Here is a 23,125-nt window from a genome sequence, read left to right as displayed (position 1 = left end):
CACTAGGAAAATCTCAGCAACAATTCATTGATAAAAAAACATGTCCTAAAACCTGCTATTCTTTCCCCACCACTGGCAACTACCACAAAGAAAAGGTAACAATAGCTTTGTTGGCTGATTGGTATTACAAAGTAAGCATCTCAGGATGGCAAATCTTTACAGCTCAGAAGCCAGAAAACTTACTTACAGGTTCTGGGTTGAATTAAGGCTCAGACAAATAAGTACCAAGACATTATTTATCCACAAAGAACAATTTCCCTTTAGGAGGAAATCCTCACAACATAATACATATAAAATACATGCTGAGAAAATACAAGACTATACACAGATGTCTGTAGGTGATCACTCCATGCTCTGTTACACTCATTTTTATGCACTCCAAACTCCACTATAGTCTTAAGAGTGCTGGTCAGCAGCTGATAAACCCAAACCTAAGCTGATTTTAGAGCCAAACATGACATGAACTCTGTAGCTATAACCTGCCTTCATATGCTGAGCTCCAGAAGGAAGTTGTCACCCACAGATGCTGCTGTGGCCATTTGGAAGAGACTCCTGAATTACAAAGTCGATTTGGGTTTGTAAGTAGCTTCTGAGCTCCACTTTGACTGGACATGTTGAGACCAAAGGCTTTCCATCCTACCAGAGAATTCAGAGGATAGAGAGAGCTCTGCCAGCCTTCTATGCTTTATAATCCATCTCTATGTTAAGCTCCACAAGTTTTCAAACAGTCTCCCTCCATCATCTCTTCTCTTATTTTCTTCCAGGTCCCAATGCTGCTAAGTCAGAGCTTCAGTCCATCTGCTTCCTCAGATGGAAGAATTTAGAGTCATGAGATGCTAAGAGCTGACAAATCCCATCCCCATCCACTATTTGAAGATGATTTTGGATATATTCTACAGACCAAAAAACAAGAGAGAGAAAAGCACAGGAGGAAACTAAGGACTGAGCTTATCCCAAAAGAAGGGTTTGACAAGAGACTATGTCAGCACTGGCAGCAAGACAGCAGGGCAAAGAAGCCACCAAGCCTTTCTGATTCAAGGACTCCAATTAAATCCAGGAGTCACTAATGAAGACTGCACATAGGAATGAATTGTTCCCAACAAGTGAGCTCTTGTATTTTGTCATTTGTGCTAAGGTGGAACCTGCATTTTCTTATTCTGCTATTTCCACATTATCCTTTGAGGGTATAGCTAGAAAATGAGAGCACAGATCAGGTAGACTCCTTGGAAAGACAACAGTGCTCTGGCAGGACCCTGGTGCCAGAAGCAAGATGTTAACCTTTAAGCAGATCTGATGACAGCTAAAGAGGGTGGAAGCACCTTTTAGCTGCCACCATGACTGGTTAAAGGTTAACTGTAACTCTCCTCAACGAAGCACATCTGCCACTGATAAATACTGCACGACAGGCTTTTCTTCTTCACTTCAACAAGGTTTGTGTGCTCTGCCATTAATTAAGTCTAATGCCAGAGAAATCTGTGGCAGTACTGACTCAATTATAAGACTAAAAGTTGGGCAAAGGAGTCTTGAGAAAGTGCTGCATGCAGAAGCTGAGGAATGGGGGAAATTTTGCCTTTGTAGTTCAGCAAAGCATTGCTCTACTCACTTCAGCTGGAAACAGCCCAGGTTTTAGCCCACTAAAAACATTACCCACCCCTTTGCTGATGGTTATTCCATCCCTGAGTCGTAAACACAGACACACAAATCTATCTTTACACAGAATACACCAGAAATATACTTTCCTCATTGCAGAGATACTTTGGAGTTTCATAAACACTAATGTGATGCCTGGCTAGAGTCATTTTGCCATTTGTGACTCTTGTTATGCTACTGGGCACCACTGATGGCTGGCTTGCAATTTTTCCTAACTACTACTAAATGACCAAAATGTTCCTTGTACTGCACTGGAACCTTCTGTGCCAGTTGGAGAAAAGCAAATTATTCTTTAAGGGTACATGATGGACCCACAGGTAGGGGAATGTCTCCTGTGAACTGAACAGAGCACTGAATGGTCTGGTGAGTATCAGCAGCCACAGAAACACACAATCAAGTAGGTTGGAAGAAAGCTTTAAGACCATCAAGTTCACAGGATCACAGGATGTTAGGGGTCAGAATGGGCTCCAGAAAAATCATTGAGTCCAACCCCCCTGCCACAACAGGACCACACAATCTAGCACAGATCACAGAGAAACACATCCAGACAGGCCTTGGAAGGCTCCAGAGAAGGAGACTCCACAACCTCTCTGGGCAGCCTGTGCCAGTGCTCTGGGACCCTTAAAGTAAGTAAGTTCCCCCTTGTGTTGAGCTGGAACCTCCTGTGCTGCAGCTTACACCCACTGATCCTTCTCCTATCACAGGGAGCAATGAACAGAGCCTGCCCCACTCCTCCTGACCAGCCCTCAAGTGTTTATAAACATGTATAAAATCTCCTCTCAGGCTTCTCTTCTCCAGACTAAGCAGCCCCAGGACCCTCAGCCTCTCCTCACCAGACAGTGCTCCAGGCCCCTCATCATCCTCATAGCCCTCCACTGGACCCTCTCTGGCATATCCCTGTCTCTCTTAAACTGGGGAGCCCAAAACCGAGGGCAATATTCAAGATGACTTCTCACCAGGACATAGAGGGGAAGAAGAACCTCTCTTGATATGCTGGGCAGTCTTCCTAATACACCCAGCACTGTAAAGTCCACTGCTAAACCATGTCCCTCAGCACCACACTTCCATATCTTTTAAAACTCTTCAGGAATTATGACACAACACTTCCCTGGATAGCCTGTTCCAGGGCTTGACAATCTAGAACTGTTCCTCACACCTAACCTAAACCTCCCTTGGCACAACTTGAGGCCACCAATGTTGAGTTCACAACTTGAGACCTCATTGGTGTTTATAAATATGTAAGGGGTGAGTACCAGGGGAATGGAGCCAGCCTCTTCTCAGTGATGCCCAGGGGCAGTGGGTGGAAGCTGAGGCATAGGAGATTCCATGTGAACCTGAGGATGACCTTTTTTCACTGTGAGTGTGACAGAGCACTGGAGCAGGCTGCCCAGGGAGGTTGTGGAGTCTCCCTCTCTGGAGATACTCAAGAACCACCTGGATGCATTCTGCTGTGATCTGCTCTAGGTGATCCTGCTTTAGCAGAGGGGCTGGAGCAGATGATCTTTCCAGGTCCCTTCCAGCCCCTGACATTCTATGATGTCCTAAGACCTTACAATATCAGATGCAAGATTTCATGACAACAGCTGCCACTTAGGCTTGCAGAAGACAAAGCAGGTTTTTATTCCATATACTATTCTGTCCAAGGACATTCACTGTCTATCATAGGCAAGGATGCAGACACATGCAGAGAGCCCCACAACTTCTCACAGTAATGGAAGGCACAGGCAGTGTTTCTGCAACTCCATGCGTGGCTGGAAGCATCAGTGTGCAGGTCCACACCCAGCATCCTCCCAAGCAGTTCTGCCCTCACCTGAGCATCACTTGTCCTTACCAAATCACATCCCATCATTGCTCCTGTCAAAACATTCCTTCATGGATGTAAAATTTGCCATAAGCCAGACAGCACTCACAGCCCAGAATCAATCTTGTCCTGGGCTGATACCCAGAAGCATGGGCAGCAAAGGAAGAGAGTGGAATCTGCTGAGACCTCACTGCAGTGCTGGGGTCAGCTCTGGAGTCCTCAGCACAGGAGAGACATTGACCTGTTGGACTGGGTCCAGAGGAGCCACAACAATGCTGTGAGGGCAGGTTGAGGGAGTTGGGGTTGCTCAGCCTGCAGAAAACAAGGCTCCAAAGAGACCTTCTGGTGGCCTTTCGTGACTTGAAAGGGCCAAGAAGAAAGCTGAGGTCAGACATTTTAGCAGGGCCTGCTGTGACAGAACAAGAGGTGATGGTCTGAAACTCAAAGGAGATTCAGTCTAGACAGAATAATTTCTTTACACTGAGGGTGGTGAGGCAAACACTGACTCAGCTTGTCCACAGAGGTGGTCAAGACCCATCCCTGGAAGCATTCACTGTCAGGTGTGGAGAAGAGGAGGCTCCCAGGTGACCTTACTGTGGCCTTCCAGTATCTGAAGGGGCCTATAAAAAGTCTGGGGAAGGACTTTTCAGGATATCAGGGAGTGACAGGACTGGGGGAATGGAGCAAAGCTGGAGGTGGGGAGAGTCAGAGTAGACAGAAGGAGGAAGTTATTGAGCATGAGAGTGGTGAGAGGCTGGAATGGGTTGCCCAGGGAGGTGGTTGAGGCCCCATGGCTGGAGGTGTTTGAGGCCAGGCTGGATGAGGCTCTGACCAGCCTGATCTAGGGTAAGTTGTCCCTGGGCATGGCAGGGGGTTGGAACTAGATGATCCTTGTGGTCCCTTCCAACCTTGACTGATTCTATGATTCTAGGTTGTTTGGGGCTCTGAGTAACCTTATCTAGTTGAAGATATCCTTGGTTACTGCAGGGTTTGGACCAGATGACCTTTAAGGATCCCTTCTAACACAAACCAATCTGACTCAAAACAAGTACCAGACACAGGAGAAGTGAGCGAAGTGGAAGTGCAAGTAGGAGGCACAGGGAAAAGGGAAGAAAGAAAAGGCAATAATCAAGTAAAACCCAGGTTAATGATGCAGGGAAGATTTATCCTAGGGATAAAACAGGCAGTGCTCAGACACATGGCTCTCCGCACTGAAGGCAGTTCATTCTTCCTCCCTCTTTAACGATTTCCCACCTCTCCAATCTTAAATAGCAATTCTTAAACACTTGTCTCATTACTATTGAGGGTCTGAATCGTTAATAGGAGCAATTCTTCCACCCAAAGTCAGGTTTCTGCTCCAGCCCTGGTACCAGGTGTGCTCATCTAAGGACCACAGGCATGTGTTAATGCAATTCACTAGCACGAGGAGAAAAACTCGCAGAGAAAACAGTTCTGAGCCCTTGATTAAGGTCTGCATTAAACTATCAGGCCCCATCAAAAAAAAACCCTTGATGAGAAGCTATTTGGCCACACACAGAGCAGCGATTTCCATCCACTTTAATAATCAGGGAGTTTGGATTTACTGTTAATGTGACATTGATGAACAGGAATGATGCTAATGTGACATTGATGAACCGGAATGACAATTGGAGCTTGATTAAAATTAGCTCCAGCTCTTCAGCACAGGACAAACCAAAAGGGCTTGACATAAAGCTCACAGCTCAGATACTTCCAAAGCCAAAAACAAGAGAAGAGGGTGAGGTAAAGGACAATGTGGGGGCAAAGCAGAAGAGGGCTGCTAAAGAAAGACAGCAAAGGGTGTTCTTCGGCTAAATCCAGGGTGTTCAGGAAGATGTAGCAGGAGGTGTGCCTGCTTGCTGCAGGGGAGTTGGACAAGATGACCCCTCCAGACCAATGTGATCTGTGATCACCATGTCAGACCTTCCTCCTACTGCTCAATTCACTTATTTCTGATGTGTCCTATTGGCTCCTATAAAAAAAATTAACTATTCCAAACGTTCTCTCTTTAAATCTGCTTTCCAAAAGCATAGGGAAACCTGCCCTGTCTTGGTCCAATCTCTGACACTGCTTTTTCCTCTGCTGTCTTCCCATTCTGCTGTCTGATGTCCCACAAGAGCAAACAAGCCACCTAGCTGGTATGGAACACATTCATTAAGTGGCATATTGCCTTCAGTCATAGAATCAAGCAGGTTGGAAGAGACCTCCAAGATCATCCTCTCCAACCTAGCACCCAGCCCTAACCAATCAACCAGACCATGGCACTAAGTGCCCCAGCCAGGCTTTTATTGAACACCCCCAGGTACGGTGACTCCACCACCTCCCTGGGCAGCCCATTCCAATGCCAATCACTCTCTCTGGCAGGAACTTCCTCCTAACATCCAGCCCAGACCGCCCCTGGTGCAACTTGAGACTGTGTCCCCTTGTTCTATTGCTGGTTGTCCGGGAGAAGAGCCCAACCCCACCTGGCTGCAACTGCCCTTCAGGTAGTTGTAGACAGCAATGAGGTCTGCCCTGAGCCTTCTCTTCTGCAGGCTGCACACCCCCAGCTCCCTCAGCCTCTCCTCATGGGGTTTGTGTTCTAGGCCCTTCACCAGCCTTGTTGCCCTTCTCACAACACCTTCCAGCACCTCAACATCTCTCTTGAATTGAGGAGCCCAGAACTGGACACAGTACTCAAGGTGTGGCCTGACCAGTGCTAAGGTCTCTCACATAACACAACAGAAGAATGTGGGTTAGAAAGTTGACAGAGAAAAGTAGGCATCTGCCTCATTTATAGCCCCTAGAAACACAGAATCATAGAATCGTTCCAGGTGGAAAGGACCTCTAAGATTATCGACTCCAACCACAAGCCTAAAAACATTACTGCCATTAAAGCACATCTCAAAGTGCCACATCCATGTGTTTCTTGAATACTTTCAAGGCAGTGACTCCACCACCTCCTGGGCAGCCTGTCTCAATGCATGTTCACTCTTCCAAGAAAGAAATTTTTCCCTATAGCCAATCTAAACCACCCCAGCACAATTCCAGGACATTTCCTCTCATTCTATCATCTGATACTAGGGAGAGGAGATCAACACTCCAAACAACTACAGTCTCTTTTAAGGGAGCTGCAGAGAGCAACAAGGTCTTCTTCCCTCAGCTTCCTCCTCTCCAGACTGAACAAGCCCAGTGTGCTAGTTTGAAACAAGCTGGTGAAAAGCACTAGATTACAGGCTGTGGAAGGAAAAACAATGGCCATGTCTACTTAGCTCATAGGCTTGCTGTGATGTATAAGAATAAAAGCACAACACAGATAAGGGAGTCTCTCACTTGGGCTGCTGGCTGAGCTGCATATCTAACCTCAGCCTCCATTTCTTTTCTAACCCACTTTGCTTCCTAGCCCCCTGGCCAAATCTCCATTCTTCCTTGGGACTGGGGTAAGGTTGAGAGGGGTAAGGGGAAGGTGTAGGGGTGGTTGGGAGCCCCTCCTCTAGGACTCAGGTTTCTGGAAGGGCTGTTGTGTTGCTGTATTACATTTTTACCTTGTATATTTCTGTCTGTAACTGTATATATTTTAAATACCTGCTTGTATATTGTGCCAGCTGTAAATATAAGCTTCAATCATATTTCCAGAGCCAGTTGAGTCTAGTCTGGGTGATTTCCAAAGTGTGGGGGGTGGAGAACACCCAAACCACCATACCCAGTTCACTCAGTGGCTCCTCATAAGACCTGTTCTCCAGCCCTTCACCAGCTTTGCTGCTTGACACGGCACCAATCATTCATTTCAGCAACCCAAGCTTGAAAGTACCTAAGGCATGCAGGTTTATCAGAAGCTCCAAAAGGATGTCAGCACTAAATCTGGAAAAGAACAGAGCCTTCCACTTGACAATCAGAAACAAACAAAAAAAGAAGTTCAATAAAATCAACCTCAGCCCTTCAAAACCAGATTTCTAACAACAAATTCTGCTTCTAATGGGAAGCAAATACTGCTTCACCAAGGATGGTGAGTTGAAGGATGTACACAGGCATGCTGAAGAAAAATGTAAGGAAAACTACTAAAAATATTACTATGTTCATTAGCTATTACTTACATAATAATGTAATATATTTGTCATTAAAATATTTAATAAATTTAACTGCTCTGGCCTGGATTCTGATTACTCCAATATTTCCATAAGGTTTAAATTTAATATGGCCACTCATGTACTCATGTTCTCACTGGGAAGCTCTTCTTGTGGCCTTTTAGTTCTTGAAGAGCCCTACAAGAAAGATGGAGACTTGTTTTTATCAGGGTCTGATGTGACAGGACAAGGGGTGATGGTTTTAAACTAAAAGACAAGGGGTTTAGACTAGAGAGAAAGAAGAAATGTTATATACCAAGGGAGATGAGACGGTTGCCCAGATTGCCTGCAGAGATAGTGGATGCCCTATCCCTGGAAACATCTAAGGTCAGGTTGTCTTGTAACCTGCTCTAGAGTTGAAGATGTATAGGCTGGATGTTAGGAGGAAGTTGTTGGCAGAGAGAGTGATTGGCATTGGAATGGGCTGCCCAGGGAGGCGGTGGAGTTACCGTCCCTGGAAGTGTTGGAGCAAAGCCTGGATAAGGCACTTAGTGCCATGGTCTGGTTGACTGGACGGGGCTGGGTGCTAGGGTGGACTGGATGAGCTTGGAGGTCTCTTCCAACCTGGTTGCTTCTATGATTCTATGTCCGTGCTCCATGCAGTGTGGCTGCACTGAGAAGGGACATCTTTAAAGGTCCCTTCCAACCCAAACCAATTTATGATTCTTTCATCCTAAAGTTTACCTCAACAAACTCCAACACTGTCCATGGTGGAGTTCTGTGATGACTGCAGCTCCAGAGTCACAGGATAAGTTCTCTTAAAAGCCCAATCCTAACCTCTCAGAAAATACAGCACTATTCTAGCAGTCAAAAGCAACCTCCCAGACTCTGTTACCAGCTATTAGTTGAAATGGCCCTAACCTTCTGTAGTTACATTACTTCTTCCTTTTATAAACAAAACATTCTTTCACTTCATGATATAATTTCCTAGATTATCCATTATTAAAACTCCCCTCTCAAAATTGAATTTACATCTGAATTATCTCATTACTTCTGAACAAGCCAATTACTGCCTCTAGTGAACAAAATAATGAGACTTGTGCTCACTGAATTTGAGATCTTCCTCAGCAGTCCCAGTGTACTCACAGTGTCAGTACATGGAAGTACACAACACAGAGGATGCAAACACACAGCCCAGGCACATATAAAACAAGTCCATGGAGCAGCCCTTCTTTCTCCTGAATATTGCTTCCCAAATGAACCAGTTCATTTTCTGTATAAGGACACTCATATATATATTCAAACTAGAAACCTAAACTCTATATGGCACTCAAGACTGATAGCAACAAGGAATTCCACCTGATTTGTTTTTCCACAACTGCATGGAGCCATTCAGGGAATCCTTTTGGTGAGAAAAGACCTTTAAGATAAATGAGTCCAACATCATTCTCCTCCAGTTGGGTGCTGAACTACATCCCCTGGCACCTCATCTCTGCATCTTTTAAACACCTCCTGTGTTAGTTCGAGGCAAACAAGGTCTCTTCTGTATTAACTGCTGTAAGAGTGCATACTTCTGATCATAGTCTGTTTTGAGTTGGAAGGGACCCTTGGAAGGTCATCTAATCCAACCCTCCTGCAGTCAGCAGGGTTATCTTCAACGAGAGCTCTGCCCAGAGCTCTGCTCAGCCTGACCTGGAAAGGCTCCAGGGATCGGGCAGCCCTCAACATAAAACATGTCTTCCTTCTATCTAGTCTAAATCTCCCCCTGTGAGTTTAAAGCCACCACCTCTTGTTCCTTCACAGCAGATCCTCCTAAAAAGTCTGACCTTATCTTTCTTACAAGGACCCCTTAAAATACTGAAATGCCACCACAGGAAACCTTCTCCAGAGCCTTCTCTTCTCCAGGATGAACAACTCAAACTCTAGCAGCCTGTCCTCGCAGCAGAGGGCTTCCAGCCCCCAAAAATGGTCTTAACATCTTCTAGCAAGTTTGAACAATGTGTCTTAACACCACTGACTCTGATATAAGACTCCCTGTGTCCTTTTTTGAGAAAGGACCTGAAGTAGAACAAAGTAACATCTTTGTACTTGTCACAGCAATAGAAGGAAGAAAAGAATGGAAGCAGGTACTTAAAACAGCAGCGTAGGTGGAGAAAGACATCACTGGAAGCACAGCATCTATAAAGCAGTTACACTCTGCAACCCACATCAACACTTTGGAGAGTTTAGCAAGAGGATCCCAAAGGAAAATACTCAAAGGTGGATGAAACAAGACTTGACCTAGTAAAGAGGACTAAGAGGTAACGGAGAACTGGAAGTTAAAATGACAGGTACAGAGTTCTTTTCTAGAGCTGCAAAATCTCCCTGGTTTGAAAACTGCTGCAGTAACAAGCACAGTGATTTAGAAACCCCACTGCCAACTGACTGGCAATATGGGAGATGAGCCTGGAGCTGAGAACTTCCAGAGGCTACTGTGGAAACAGTCAAAACGGCTCTGTACTAAGATGTGCACTATCAGAACTTGATGACTCCAAGTGCCTTAATTCAATGGATACTGGCACTGCTGGAATGGTCCAGTGGACTGTGCTCAGCCTTTTTTGTCCATCTGCAAAGCAGAGATGATGCCACCTTGGCTTTGCAGATCTTTGTGATGCAGAAAACTATTATCTATCCAAAGTCATAGAACAGATAATTGAGTATTAAGAGCAAAAGTAAAGATGACTATGAGACAGTCTAGTTTATCTGCAGTGGGCTGAACACTTGCATTACCAGAACAAGACACCTCCTAAGGGGGTGAGAACACAGCCAGCAGAGAAACAGATACAAGGGTTGCCACAAAAACGTGCCTGCTGCTCATCTAAATGCTGGGAGAGAAGTACAAAACATCTCCTGTCTGAAGGAGTGTCCTTTTCCCAGATGAGGACAAGATGAACCAACTTTCCTGCTTAACTCTCCTGCAAGCGACCCTGAGGGAATAAGATGAGAGATGCTGAAAGAGCCTGGCTCACAATTTCATTAATGACTTGCAGAGCCTCTCTGCCAGCTGTCAGGGTGAATACACAGCTTTAACCTCGACAATTTCTGAAGCAAAAAGAGTCATTTTTATCTTTTTGTATATAAGTTAACAAGCAGAGAAAACCAGATACCTCACATCTGCTTCTGAGGCCTCTTGGATACTTTAATGATTCCCTGCATTAAATACAGCCAGAATTTCTCCTGCCACTAAGCATTAACTGCACAGTAGACAACATATTGGAGCATAATAAAAACAATGCAGCCCTCATTTATCAGCTGGGTGCGAAGCTGTCAAGGCAATCAGCTGAGTAAGATGACCCATCAGAAAGCCTGAGAAACACAAGATGAAGAGGTCTGAGGGGGTTTTGCCCTTCAGTTAGAAATGATGCACCGTGCAAGCTACAGCACAGATGACTGTAAGTGAAGTTGGAAAAATGCTTTACCTCTCCTTCCTTCCCTTTCTCCCCAGCATTATTTATGTGTTTGACAGGACTTTGTAATCCTACCTTGCTGACAAGTGAGGTTTGAACTTCTCTCCTTCACTTCTGCTCTGCAAAAAAAGACTGAGTGAGGCACTTAGTGCCATGGTCTGGTTGACTGGATAGGGCTGGGGGATAGGTTGGACTGGATGAGCTTGCAGGTCTCTTCCAACCTGGTTGATTCTATGATCTCAACTATAGGGAGCACACCATCCAGTGTATTCTGTTCCTCAATATATTTCAATTAATGAGCTATTCCAAATGGAAGATGAAAAGCAAAGTCTCCTTTTCTTTTTGGAAGGGCAATCCAATAACACTGACAGTACCAGATGGCTGTCTTCTTAGAAAGCCAGACAAAACAAATGCATCCATAAGTGACCAGAATGTCAGATGTAGGCATCAAATAGAAAAGGTCCAAGCAAATACATGCAGCAATTGCTTCTCAGAATCCAGGAACATTTGCTAGCCCTGTCCAAGAACAGATTTGTACCTTTTTTTCCTCTCTCCAATACTCTGAAATTTCCAAGCAGGGCTGAAAACACCGAGGTACCTTGGTCTCACCAGGGAATAATTTTCCACAGCCGATTTGAACTGTGAAAACATTAACCTACCAGCAGCAGCTGAGCTCCAAAAGCAAAGGGGTCCTCTGCAACAGCACAGCACCAATCATCTCACAGGAAAGTTCTGTTAGAAAGCACACAAAGCCCAAACAGCTGGTGATTTGAGGTGTGGAGAGAAGATCACGGTCAGCCAGTGAATCAAAGTGTCGGCTTTGAGCTATCTACTGGAAGCAGAAAACAGTACAGTGAAAACACATGCTGCTTCCTCCCTGCCATCTACATGGATGAGGCTACTTTTAAAGGCTTCAGTTAAGGTGTGCTTGACAGTTGTGCTCAGAGTGCAACACGAGCGAAATCATTTTAGTCAAAGGCTTCCCTGGTAGCTGAAGCACCTTGGCCCTGTGGCTGTGCTTGGTGTCAGTAGCTATTTTCGCATACACTTCTGAATAAACCTTAACCATCTCTTTAGTTCCAAACCACCTTGTTGGAAGAAATCCAGCTCTGCCTGTGTCTAAGGTTATCACCCCTTGTTCTGTCACAATAGGCCCTGACAAAGTCTGTCCCCACCTTTCTTACCAGCCCCTTTAAGTAGATTTAAGAAGATCTCCCTGGAGCCCTCTCTTCTCCAGGCTGATCGACCCAAACTCTCTCATCCTGCCCTCACAGCAGAGGGCTTCCAGCCCTCCCATCATGGTTGTGGAGCAGGTCTATAAGAGGCCAACAGGTTCATGCCTCCCCCATGCTAAGGACTCCAGAGCTGGCCCCATCACTATAGGTGGGGGGCTTGTAACTGGAACCAAGAAACAGAATCCTATTCCTCAATTCAAGGGAATTTGGAGACCATACCTATGTGTTTTTTAAAAGACCAGACACCACAAGCAGAAGCAAGCTGTTTTCCCCTCATTTCTACAGCAACTGAAAGCTCAGCCTAACATGAACACAAATGTTACCATCTGAGAGGTGTTTGGGACATTTAAAAGCATAGAATTGTTTTGGTCAGTAGAGACCTTTAAGACCATCAAGCCCAACTGTTAACCCAACACTGCCAGGTCACCATTAAACAACGTCCTTCAGCATCACATTCACATGGCTTTTTAATCCTTCCAGGGGCTGGGACTCCACCACTGCCCTGGGCAGCCTGTTTCAGGGCTTGACAATCTTTTTTGGGAAAGAAACTGTTCATCACATCTAACCTACCCCTCCCTTGGTACAACATAAGGCCATTTCCTTGTGTGCTGTCACTACTGTTGATACTTTGAGGAAAGACTGACGTGTTTTAAACAGTCATTTAAGTGACTTTGGAAGTCAATTCCCCCTTTTTCAAGGGACAAGAAGTACCCACCCAAATATTCAGGACTCCTTAGCTTTCTCCACATGTTGATTTTTTAATGCCTTAGAATGAAGTTCTCAACCTGGGACTCACTGATAAAAATTAAAGAGGGGGAGAAAAGAAGTGAAAGAAAATATCTTTGTGCCAGGTTAATTATTAAAGGGAAGCTGCAATTTGTCCTAATGCCTAATGGTCACAGAGTTATAGAATGGTTTGGGTTGGAAGGAACCTTGAACATCATCTAGTTCCAATTTCCCTGTCATGGGCAGAGACACCTCCCACTAGACCAGGTTGCTCAAGGCCTCATCCAATCTGGAATGGGTATCCATAACTTCCCTGAGCAACCTGTTCCCATGTCTCATCACACTCACTGTAAAGAATGTCTTTCTCTGAAGACATTTTCCTTTGCTCTCAATATGCTGTTGCATTGCTTTACATTTCTCCTGTGTCCATCCATCTGTTCTGTTGATCAGCCTCAAGAGACCAACTTTGCTGGCTGCTCTCCTAAATACAGCAGCAGTAAAAGCCACCCAGCCAAGGAGCTAACCGAGGCCAAACGGCGGTAATGGGAGCACATGGCTCCAGCCTGCTTCTGGCTGAAATAAGGTGAAGTGAAATCACAAGGGACTAAATACAACATCAGAGGGGCCAGAACCAACTCTGGAGCCCTCAACACAGGAAAGACATGGTCCTGATGCAGCAGGTTCAAAGGAGAGCCACAAAAATGATCATGGGGCTGAAGGAGCTCTCTCACGAGGACAGCCTAAGGGAGCTGGGTTTGTTCAGTCTGGAGAAGACTCTAGGGAGATTTACCAGAGGCTTTCCAGCACCTGAAGGAGGCTTTAAAAAGGCTGGAAAGGGACTGTTTGCAAAGTCCTATGGCAATTGCTTGAAATTAGAGAAAAGCAGATTTAGACTGGATGTTAAGAACAAGTTCTTCACTGTGAGGGTGGTGGAACACTGGAACAGGTTACCCAAGGAGGCAGTTGAAGCCTTGTCCCTGGAGAGATTCAAGATCAAGCTCAAGGCTCTGAGAAACCTGATCTAGTGAAGGATGTTCCTGCTCACTGGAGACTAGATGACCTTTGCAGCTCCCTTCCAACCCAAACCATTCTATCATCTCTTACCCCCAAACCCACAACCCATACTCCAGTCAATTGTCTTTGTCCACAAGACAATTTCTCACTCAACATCAGAACAAGAGAATACCTCTCCACAACTGGTTAAAAAAATATCACCATTTGCTATTTTTAATCCTTGACACCCAGCAGCTTGCCTGGTTATTAAAATAGGTATTTAGACTCTTTTCAGAGGAATGTCATTGCAGGCAGTCATTAAAAAAGGTCTAGGCTGTGTGACACCCTAATTGTGTTACAACAGTTTGTTCCCATCTGCTTATTTGACTTGCATTAAAGGAAAATGTCTAGAATTCATGTTTTCTGCCTGTGTTCAGTGCTAGTTATCTTTTATTTGCTCACACTACAATCTGAGTGTACAAAGAATCCAAGTTCACTTCAGTCTTGTCCACCTGTGGCCCTTGAGTCTCCTTAGAAGTTGTATTGATCACTCTTGAACCAGTCTTCTTCAGCCAGTGGCCTAAAACCAACTGATCTAACACCCTGGTTTTTGTTCACACCAAGAGGCACTCCATAGTAGAAGGAGCAGCAGTAACAAATAAAATGCCTGCATCAATATTCAGAGAAGGAAGAAACTACAAACAGCATCTGTGAGTGCTACTTGTTTCACTGACGATTAGCTGAGATGATGATTGATGAGCACTGAGATGATGCCCTTCAGGACATTCACAAATGCATCTTCCCAATGAAACACACAAGGAAACAAAGGAAACCAGACTCCAGTGCAGTCATTTGCAAATAACAAGGAGCTTAAAAGCAGGTTAACATAAAGGCTATTTAAGATATATTAAGAAATAATAAAGGTGTCTTTGAAAGCACAGGAACGCCCTGATCTCCAGAAGCACTAACTGGTCTCTGGCACACCATTTATCCCTGTCATATGATTGGTGGTACTTGAAATTCACATGACATGATCAATAATCAAGTCCCAGGCTGAGAAGCACTCAGGCAAGATCTGGCAAAGCTTTAATGGTCCTCTACTTTTATAAAATCATAGGAATGTTTTGGTTGAAAAAAGACTTCTGAGTCCAGCTGTCCACCTAAGACCACCAGGACCATTTAACCATGTCCAAAAGTGCCATGTTCAAACATTTCCTGAACATCTCCAGGGATGGTGGCTCCACCAGCTCCCTGGGTAGTCTGTTCCAATGTCTGACCAACTCTTTCAGCCAAGAGTGGTTCCCAATATCCAACCTAAGTCACCCCAAGGTCATTTCCTCTTGTCTTGTCACCTGATACTAGAGAGGAGACCAACCCTCACCTCACTCTAACCTCATTATAGAGAACCTCCTTTTCTCCAGGCTAAAACTACCCCAATTTCCTCAGCCACTCTTCAAAAGACTTGTTCTCCAAACCTTTCACCAGCTTCACTGTCCTTCTTTGGACATGGTTCAAGATGGACATTGAGGTGCTGAAGTGAGTGGGCCACAATTGAACCTAAGGTTGGAGGTGTAGCCTTGCCAGTGCCAAACCCATTTCCCTCCTACTGCTATCCACACCATTTTCTGATTCAAGCCAAGATTCTGGTGGACTTCTTGGCCACAGCTGCCTCATACTCAGCTGACTGTCAACCAACACTCCCAGGCCCTTTTCCATTAGGCAACTTCACAGCCACTTTGCCTAAAGCCTGGATCATTTATAAGACTGCTGTGACCCAAGTGCAGCAACTGGCACTTGACTCATACAACCTCATACAACTGACCTCAGTCCATCAAACAAACTCTGATTTTTACTGAAGATGTCTACAAACATGGACATACCATCACTGGTTCTGTCACTTAGCTCTGCTGAACCAGTTCAGCTAAGAGAAAATGAGACTATTTATTCCTGCTGAACACCAACCTAAGTCTATATTAGCTCTCAACCCATTTTAAGTGGGCAACTCTGCAGAAGTCACAGTGCTGTGCAGCAACAACATGATCAGAAAGCAATGGACTTTGGTTACAGGATTGCTCCTGCTTGTTGCTCAACGTCACTAGGTTGATAAATATTAGAAGTGTTCTGCTTGTACCAAGTTACAAACCATCCTATACAATCACAGCATAGCTCCAGTATGAATAGCAGAGCCTGCAGCTGAATAAACTCTGTCAGCAACTAATTGAAGGTTCAAGCAGGATTAACACAGCATCACTCTCTCTTCATCACAGTCACACCGCAGGATGCAGAACACTGGATCTTAATCAGCAGGATCTTGATCACTAAGGAGAGTGTGCAGGGAGGGCCAAAACCTACAAGCAAACCAGAAGTCTCTCAGCTAACTTTATATTATGCCCATTAGAATCACAGAGTCATAGAATCAAACAGGTTGGAAGAGACCTCCAAGCTCAGCCAGTCCAACCTAGCACCCAGCCCTATCCAATCAGCTAGACCATGGCACTAAGTGCCTCATCCAGGCTTTGCTTCAACACCTCCAGGGACAGTGACTCCACCACCTCCCTGGGCAGCCCATTCCAATGAGAAATCATTCTCTCTGTTCAAGGTTGGAGGGGGCCTTTAAAGATCACCCTAGTTCAAACCTCCTGCAGTCAGTAGGGACATCTTCAACCACAGCAGGCTGCTCAGAGCCCCAAACAACTTCACCTTGAACACTTCCAGGGATGGGGGCATTGACCACCTCCCTGGGCAACCTGGCACTGTATTTCATCACCCTCATCCTAAAAAAAAATTCTTCCTTCTCTCTAGTCTTAATGTCCCTCTTGTACTTTCAAACTGTCACCTTTTCTCCTGTCACAACACACCTTGGTAGAAAGTCTGTCCCCAGCTTTCTTCTCAGCCCATTCAAGTACTGAAGGTACTCTCTGCAACCTTCTTTTCTTCAGGCTGAACAACTCCAGTTGTCTCAGCCAGGCCTCACAGTCCTTGGATCATTTTTGTTGTGGCCTCTCCTCATTCTGCTCCACCAGGTCCTGTGTTGCACACACCAGAGCTGAAGCCAGCACTTCAGGTGAGGTCTCAGCAGAACGAAACAGAGGGGCAGAATCCCCTCCCTTCATCTGCTGCCTACACAGCTGAGGATCAGCCCAGGACACTGCTGGATCTGGCCTGGAAGTGCACATCACCAGGAGATGTCCAGCTTTTCATCCATCTACATCCCCAAGCCCTTCTCATATGTGTTCTTTCAAACTACTGCTAGATAGAAAAATGAACAACTGAAACAAAGGCTTAGGAACCATTACAATGAGCAAGACCATACTGGAACTTTGTCTAGGTAAAAGTTTCAGATGAAATCCCCATGATGCTCTCAATGGGAACACCAACAACTGGAGTTCACCATAAAGGCCTATTTTCCAAGTACAAAAAAAAACCATGTTTGTAAGAAGTGGGGAAAAAGCAAAGTTAAACCACTTCCATCCTTTCATTTTCAGCATAAGCATGATCAGAAAGCATTAAGTGAGTTAAACACATTAGATAACTGTAATAACCTGCACTCAGAGCACAGAGTAATGGAGTCTTGCATCAAGGCCTGGAATTAACCTGCTTAATTTCCCTGGTATTACATCCACCACATCCATCCCCTCGCTCTGCTTCGTAACTGCATCATTAACTTCCTATCTAGACAATCCAACTTATCACTCCAACTTGCCACTTCTTCATCAAAATACATTATAATTTGCTTATCCACTGCCATTTGCATCAACTCCCTATTAAAATGGAGAGAAAAAAGGTTTCAATCTTCCTTCCCCACATTTAATTCAATTGTACAGCGTTACTTAGTTTTAATGGCTCTTGTCGGTGCGTAAGACATGGTTTATGCTTGGTTTAGACTAATTCAGAAGCTGCAACAACCCATCAGGGAAAAAGGGATGGAAAAAAAAAAACCCAAACCAGAAAAAAAAGCAGCATTTTCAGTACTGTGGGTAAGGAAACTATGGTTGTAAACTCAACAGACAACTGGTTAACCATGGAACTGTTTTTGTTGGAGCAGACCTTTAAGATTGAGTCCAACCACTAAAGCATATCCCTCAGCACAACATCTACCTAGGGAGGAATAATAAACTCAGAGGTTGGGAGGTGATCTGCTGGAGAGCAGCCCTGTGGAGAGGGACCTGGGGGTCCTGGTGGATAATAAGATAACCATGACACAATGTGCATTTGCGGTCAAAAAGGCCTATGGAATCTTGGGGTGTATTAGGAAGAGTGTGTCCAGCAGATCAAGGGAGGGTCTCCTTCCCTTTAATCTGCCCTGGTGAGACCTCATCTCGAATACTGCCTTCAGTTTTGGGCTCCCCAGTTGCAGAGGAACAGGGATCTGCTGGAGAGGGTCCAAGCGGAGAGCTACGAGGATGATGAGGGGACAGGAGGGCACTGCCTGATGAGGAGAGGCTGAGGGACCTGGGGCTGTTTAGTCTGGAGAAGAGAAGACTGAGAGAGGATTTGACCAATGCTTCTAAACATCTGAGGGCTGGGGGTCAGGAGCAGGGGGACAGGCTCTGCTCACTACTCCCTGGGACAGGACAAGCAGCAATGGGTGTAAGCTGCAGCACAGGAGGTTCCACCTCAACACAAGGGGGAACTTCTTGACTGGAAGGTTCCCAGAGCACTGGAACAGGCTGCCCAGAGAGGTTGTGGAGTCTCCTTCCCTGGAGCCTTCCAAGGCCTGTCTGGATGTGCTCCTCTGTGATCTGTGCTACATTGTGTGGTCCTGCTGTTGCAGGGGGGCTGGACTGGATGATCTCCTCGGGTCCCTTCCAACCCCTAACATCCTGTGAGCCTGTGGCTTTTCAATCCTTGCAGGGATGGTTACTCCACCATCACTCTGACCTGACTGTTCCAGGCCTCAACACTCTTCTCAGGGAAGAACATTTTTGAGGTTCAGCTTCACCAGTGACCAGTACATGGTGACAATCCCTACCCTAGTCCTAGTGACTACATTATTGCCCTTTCAAGATTGGATGCTGGTGGCTTTCTTGGCCAACTGGGCACACAGTGACTTATTTGCAACTGGCTGTTTACCAGCAACTCCAGGTCTTTTTCCAGGAGGCAGTTTCCAAACACACTTCCCAAAGCCTGGAGCATTCATTTTGCTGCTGGGACCCTAGCACAGGACCCAGCACTTGGCCTTGTTGAACTTTATCCTACTGGCCTCAGCCTCTCAATCCAACCTGTCCAGATGCTTCTGTAAAGCCTACCTGTATTCAAACAGACCAATGCCCTCAATCCAAGTTGGTGTCCTCTGCCAACCTACTGAGGGTTCCTCAATCCCCTTGTCCAGAACACTGCTAAAGATATAGAGAACAGAGCCCAGTACTGAGTCCTGGGGACCACCACTAGTGATCAGTCAACAAGTGGCATTAACTCCAGCCTCCACCACTCTTGGGGTTGATCAGTCAGTTTTTTAGCCAGCTAACCTTACACCCATCAAAGCCACAAGCAGCCAATTTCTCCAAGAGGATGCTGTGCTTAGCAGTGTGGAAAGGTTTACTGCTTTATCTCTTCCCTTGCAGAGCGAGCTTATAAATGCTGAGACAAAGTAAAAGAAGAGGTGTAGGAAAGAGGACCTTGGGTGGAATGCTGAAGGCCATAATGACCACACTCCTTAACTGCTTCAGTCTCCTGGAGCAGACCAAGCAGGATTGCATCTTTGTGTCACAAAATGCTTCACTTGAAAGTGCTGTTGCACCTACTGACCAGACTCTATCCAGGACAGCACAGAAAACATTAAACTCACAGCTGGTCAGCAGCTATGGCACAACTCCAGATGCTAGCAGACATTTACTACTCTGCAGCGCATCTTAGATGGTCAGGCAGCTCACAATAATTTAACAACATAACACCAGGTTCTCAGAGTAAAAGCAGCAGCAGAGGACACAAATCAGAGACATGGCAATCCTCCACCTACCTTTTGTTGTATCTTTTGACTGGGAATAAGGCATCTGCCCTTCTAGCTCCCAGACAAGAGATGCTGTATTTTTAACCTGCCTCAGGCAGATGTATCTCTGTATTTCAGATCTTTCTCTCCACTCAACAGGAGAAAATAACATTATTCTCCATTTTTTCCTCTTTACACTTGTAGCACCTGTGCCTTTTGTCACACAGAAGTAAAGGCCAAGCTACAGTGGGAGATTTCTTTTTTTTTCAATTCCTAAATTGGATCTTCTAGTTACAAAAGTGGTCTTAAAGCCTTCAGCTACACAAACGGTTCTTGCCTGCAGGATACCGAATCAAACTCAGGTGCACGGATGGCACAGCACCATTTACACCCACTATCTCAGGCTTACCCCTGCCCCAAGCTCCACATGTCAGTGCAAACACAAAGCTGAATGGTTCAGACACATGAATGCAGGAACCCAATCATTGTATTGGGATAAAAAAACGCTGGCTCTGAAAAAGGATCAAGTAAATGATGATTATTAATAAGAAAATACACAGAGCATTTAAACTCCAGCACAAACCAAGATAAGCCCTAGAGCAATTATATGCACTTCTACAAATTAAATGAGTCCCCTAAACAACAAAAAGGTAACAACTGTAAGTCATTTCAGTAAAAATCCACTCCTGGTTTTTATCTGCAATACATGATTCTATATACTAAACAGGCTCTAAGAGAATATCCTGGTAGTAAGGCACCATATAATTACAAACATAACAGCTGAGATAAGTGCTCAGTCTGATCTGGTTCATGTAATAACACCAAACTGTTCTACTGAAACTAAAACCTATTGCCTGAGATCTGTGTTTGGAAGACTAATGCAACTGGGAGTTGAGACACAGCACACCTTCTTATCACACCTCTAAGTAAACATTTGACTTTCTGCACTTATCAAGTAAGCTGACAAAGTTAGGAGACCTCTTTTGTTTTGTTGAGGGCTTTATTCCACCTCCCCCAGATAAACAAAGTACCCAGCATAGCACCAAACTCATCTACGAGGGATAACAGGATGTGTATTACCAGCAGGTGCTTACACAGAAACACATCTCCTGCTACATCCTCTCCTCTTTACATACATATGTACCAGCTATTACCACTAATGCAGTCCTAAGTGCTTCTCTTCCAGGGAACTAATTAGAGAGCAAAATGCTTCAAGAAATCCATTGCTATCCAGCTTCTGAGGGGTAGGTTGCAAGAAATATGCACTGGTAGACTTAAGTTAGAGAGGGGAAGAATCTAAGTCACTGTTGATTTCACTCAGATGAAACCTGCCTGGTTCTCTGGAGCTAAAACACTGCACACAAAGAAAGGGACACTTTCTGCATGTAGAGAGGTGTGACTGCTTTTTACATAGCAGCAATTACCTTTAAAATGCAGTTAACTCCCTCCTTGGGTATTTGCACCACAAACCATGTAGCTGTTATGTACTGCACTGGATCACAAATATGCCTGGATGGTCAGGTCCAAAGAGTGCTGGGCAATGGAATTAAATGCAGCTGGTGGCCAGTTACACCTGGTGTTCCCCAAGACTCACTACTGTGACCAGTTCTCTTCAGTATCTTGAGCAATAATCTAGATGAGGGGATTGAGACCTCCTCAGTAAGCTTGCAGATGACACCAATTAGGATGAAAGTGTAGATTTGCAACAATGTGGGGAGGCTCTGCAGAGGAATCTGGACAGATTGGATCAATGGACTGAAGTCAATGAGATAAGATTCAACAAGGCCAGGTGCCAGGCCCTGCACTTGGGTCACAAAATCCCAGGAATGCTCCATGCTTGGGGCTGAGTGCTGAGAAACCTCCCAGAGGAAAACCACCTGGGGGCTGCTTGACAGCCATCTGCAGATGAGCCAGCATGTGCTCATGTCAAGAAGAAGACCAAAAGCATCCAGACCTGGATCAGCAACACAGTGGCCAGCAGTAACAGGGCATTGGTGAACCAAATCCAGGGTTCAGTTTTGGGCCCCTCACCCCAAGAAGGACATTGAGGTGCATGTCCAGAGAAGGACAGCAACGCTGGCAAAGGGCCTTGTGAGGAGCAGCTGAGGGAACTGGGGTTGTTTAGTCTGAAGAAGAGGAGGTTGAGAGGAGACTTCACTGCTTTCTACGACTACCTGGCTCCTGAATTCTTAAATAGTTTAGATTTTGCCTGCTTACAGTGCAAAGAACTTTTAGCCAATTACAGCTAAATCCTCCCATTTCCACTGTAGCTAGAAAGGCAGGCATGAAACCCACTAATTTCCCACGGCTGGCAACTCACCCCAAGCATTATGCTATTGTAGAGCCACACACTGGACATGTGCTTCTTCCTCTCTTAACCTGGGGTCATGCCAAATTGGCACCTTACCTTGCTAAGGGAAAAGCAACGAGTGTGCTATAAACCAATTATTAGTGGAATTACAGCTTTCCCACACAGTATCAACACAGCTCCCTTTAGGAAAGAAATACATCGAGTGGAGGGAAGAGGCCGTTTGAAATCACTTAGATATTCATTAAGCAGACAAAGAAAGTGCCATTTGTTCACACATCTCGAGATGCCATTGAGGTACAGTGAATGCAGTGCTTATGCAAGGGATCTCATCCAGTGACTACTGAAGACAATTAAGTCAAACACGACCACATGATCAGTGCAATTAAAATTCCCAAAGTGGAGCACAGATGCACTCTAAGCCCCCAGTCACTTAGAATAGTTCTGATATTATGTAAAAGAAGCCAGTTACTGAGTATCAAGTCTTTGCTATTATACTATTAAGCAATTACAATGAACTATGAAAACACTAATGAGATCTTCAGTGAGTATTTGCTGTGCCAAATATTCAGAGGGAAAAAAAGAACCAGGCTGCCTTCCCCCAGACTTGGAACGACCTCCTTCAAGCAGCTGCAAACGTTTTATCGTGGAGAAAACACATTAAAAACACTGGTTTTAACAACTTCTCCATCTTTGTGGTGACTGAATGGTGCCAAAGACTGGCAATGGAAGCCTGGAAATTTGGGAGAACTACATACAGAGAATGAGTTTCAGTTTAGACCTCAGTGTGCACGTGCATGACTGATTCTGTGATTCTACACGAGGAAATGCAAACACTTCTTTGACAGCAGACTTGGGTTACCATCCCTGTTCTCCTTCCCTCATGAGATCAGATACAAAGGTGGTTTATTAGGAACTGTGAAGAGAGAGCAGTCTCTGTTCAGTCTATGATCCAATGATTAATTATTCATGGAAG

The 23,125-nt window shown here is 45.2% G+C and overlaps 1 protein-coding gene across 7 annotated transcripts in view; it reads right to left on the bottom strand.

Annotated features, from left to right (window-relative positions):
- The window catches only part of EXOC4 (exocyst complex component 4), a 500,658-nt gene that overhangs the window by 304,983 nt on the left and 172,550 nt on the right, over positions 1-23,125 (bottom strand). Inside the window, exon 10 of one of the 7 annotated variants that reach the window (XM_064142745.1) lies at positions 7,666-7,710. The exons of the other annotated variants lie outside the window; for them this stretch is intronic. Within the exon in view, the coding sequence (XP_063998815.1) occupies positions 7,694-7,710 (17 nt within the window). The 3' untranslated portion in view covers positions 7,666-7,693. Of the gene's footprint in view, positions 1-7,665; positions 7,711-23,125 lie in introns of those variants that run through there. 7 annotated transcript variants of the gene reach the window in all.

This window comes from Pogoniulus pusillus, chromosome 4, assembly GCF_015220805.1.
Source record: "Pogoniulus pusillus isolate bPogPus1 chromosome 4, bPogPus1.pri, whole genome shotgun sequence".
In the NCBI taxonomy this organism is placed as follows: domain Eukaryota; kingdom Metazoa; phylum Chordata; class Aves; order Piciformes; family Lybiidae; genus Pogoniulus; species Pogoniulus pusillus.
This window is presented reverse-complemented; position numbering and strand designations above follow the sequence as displayed.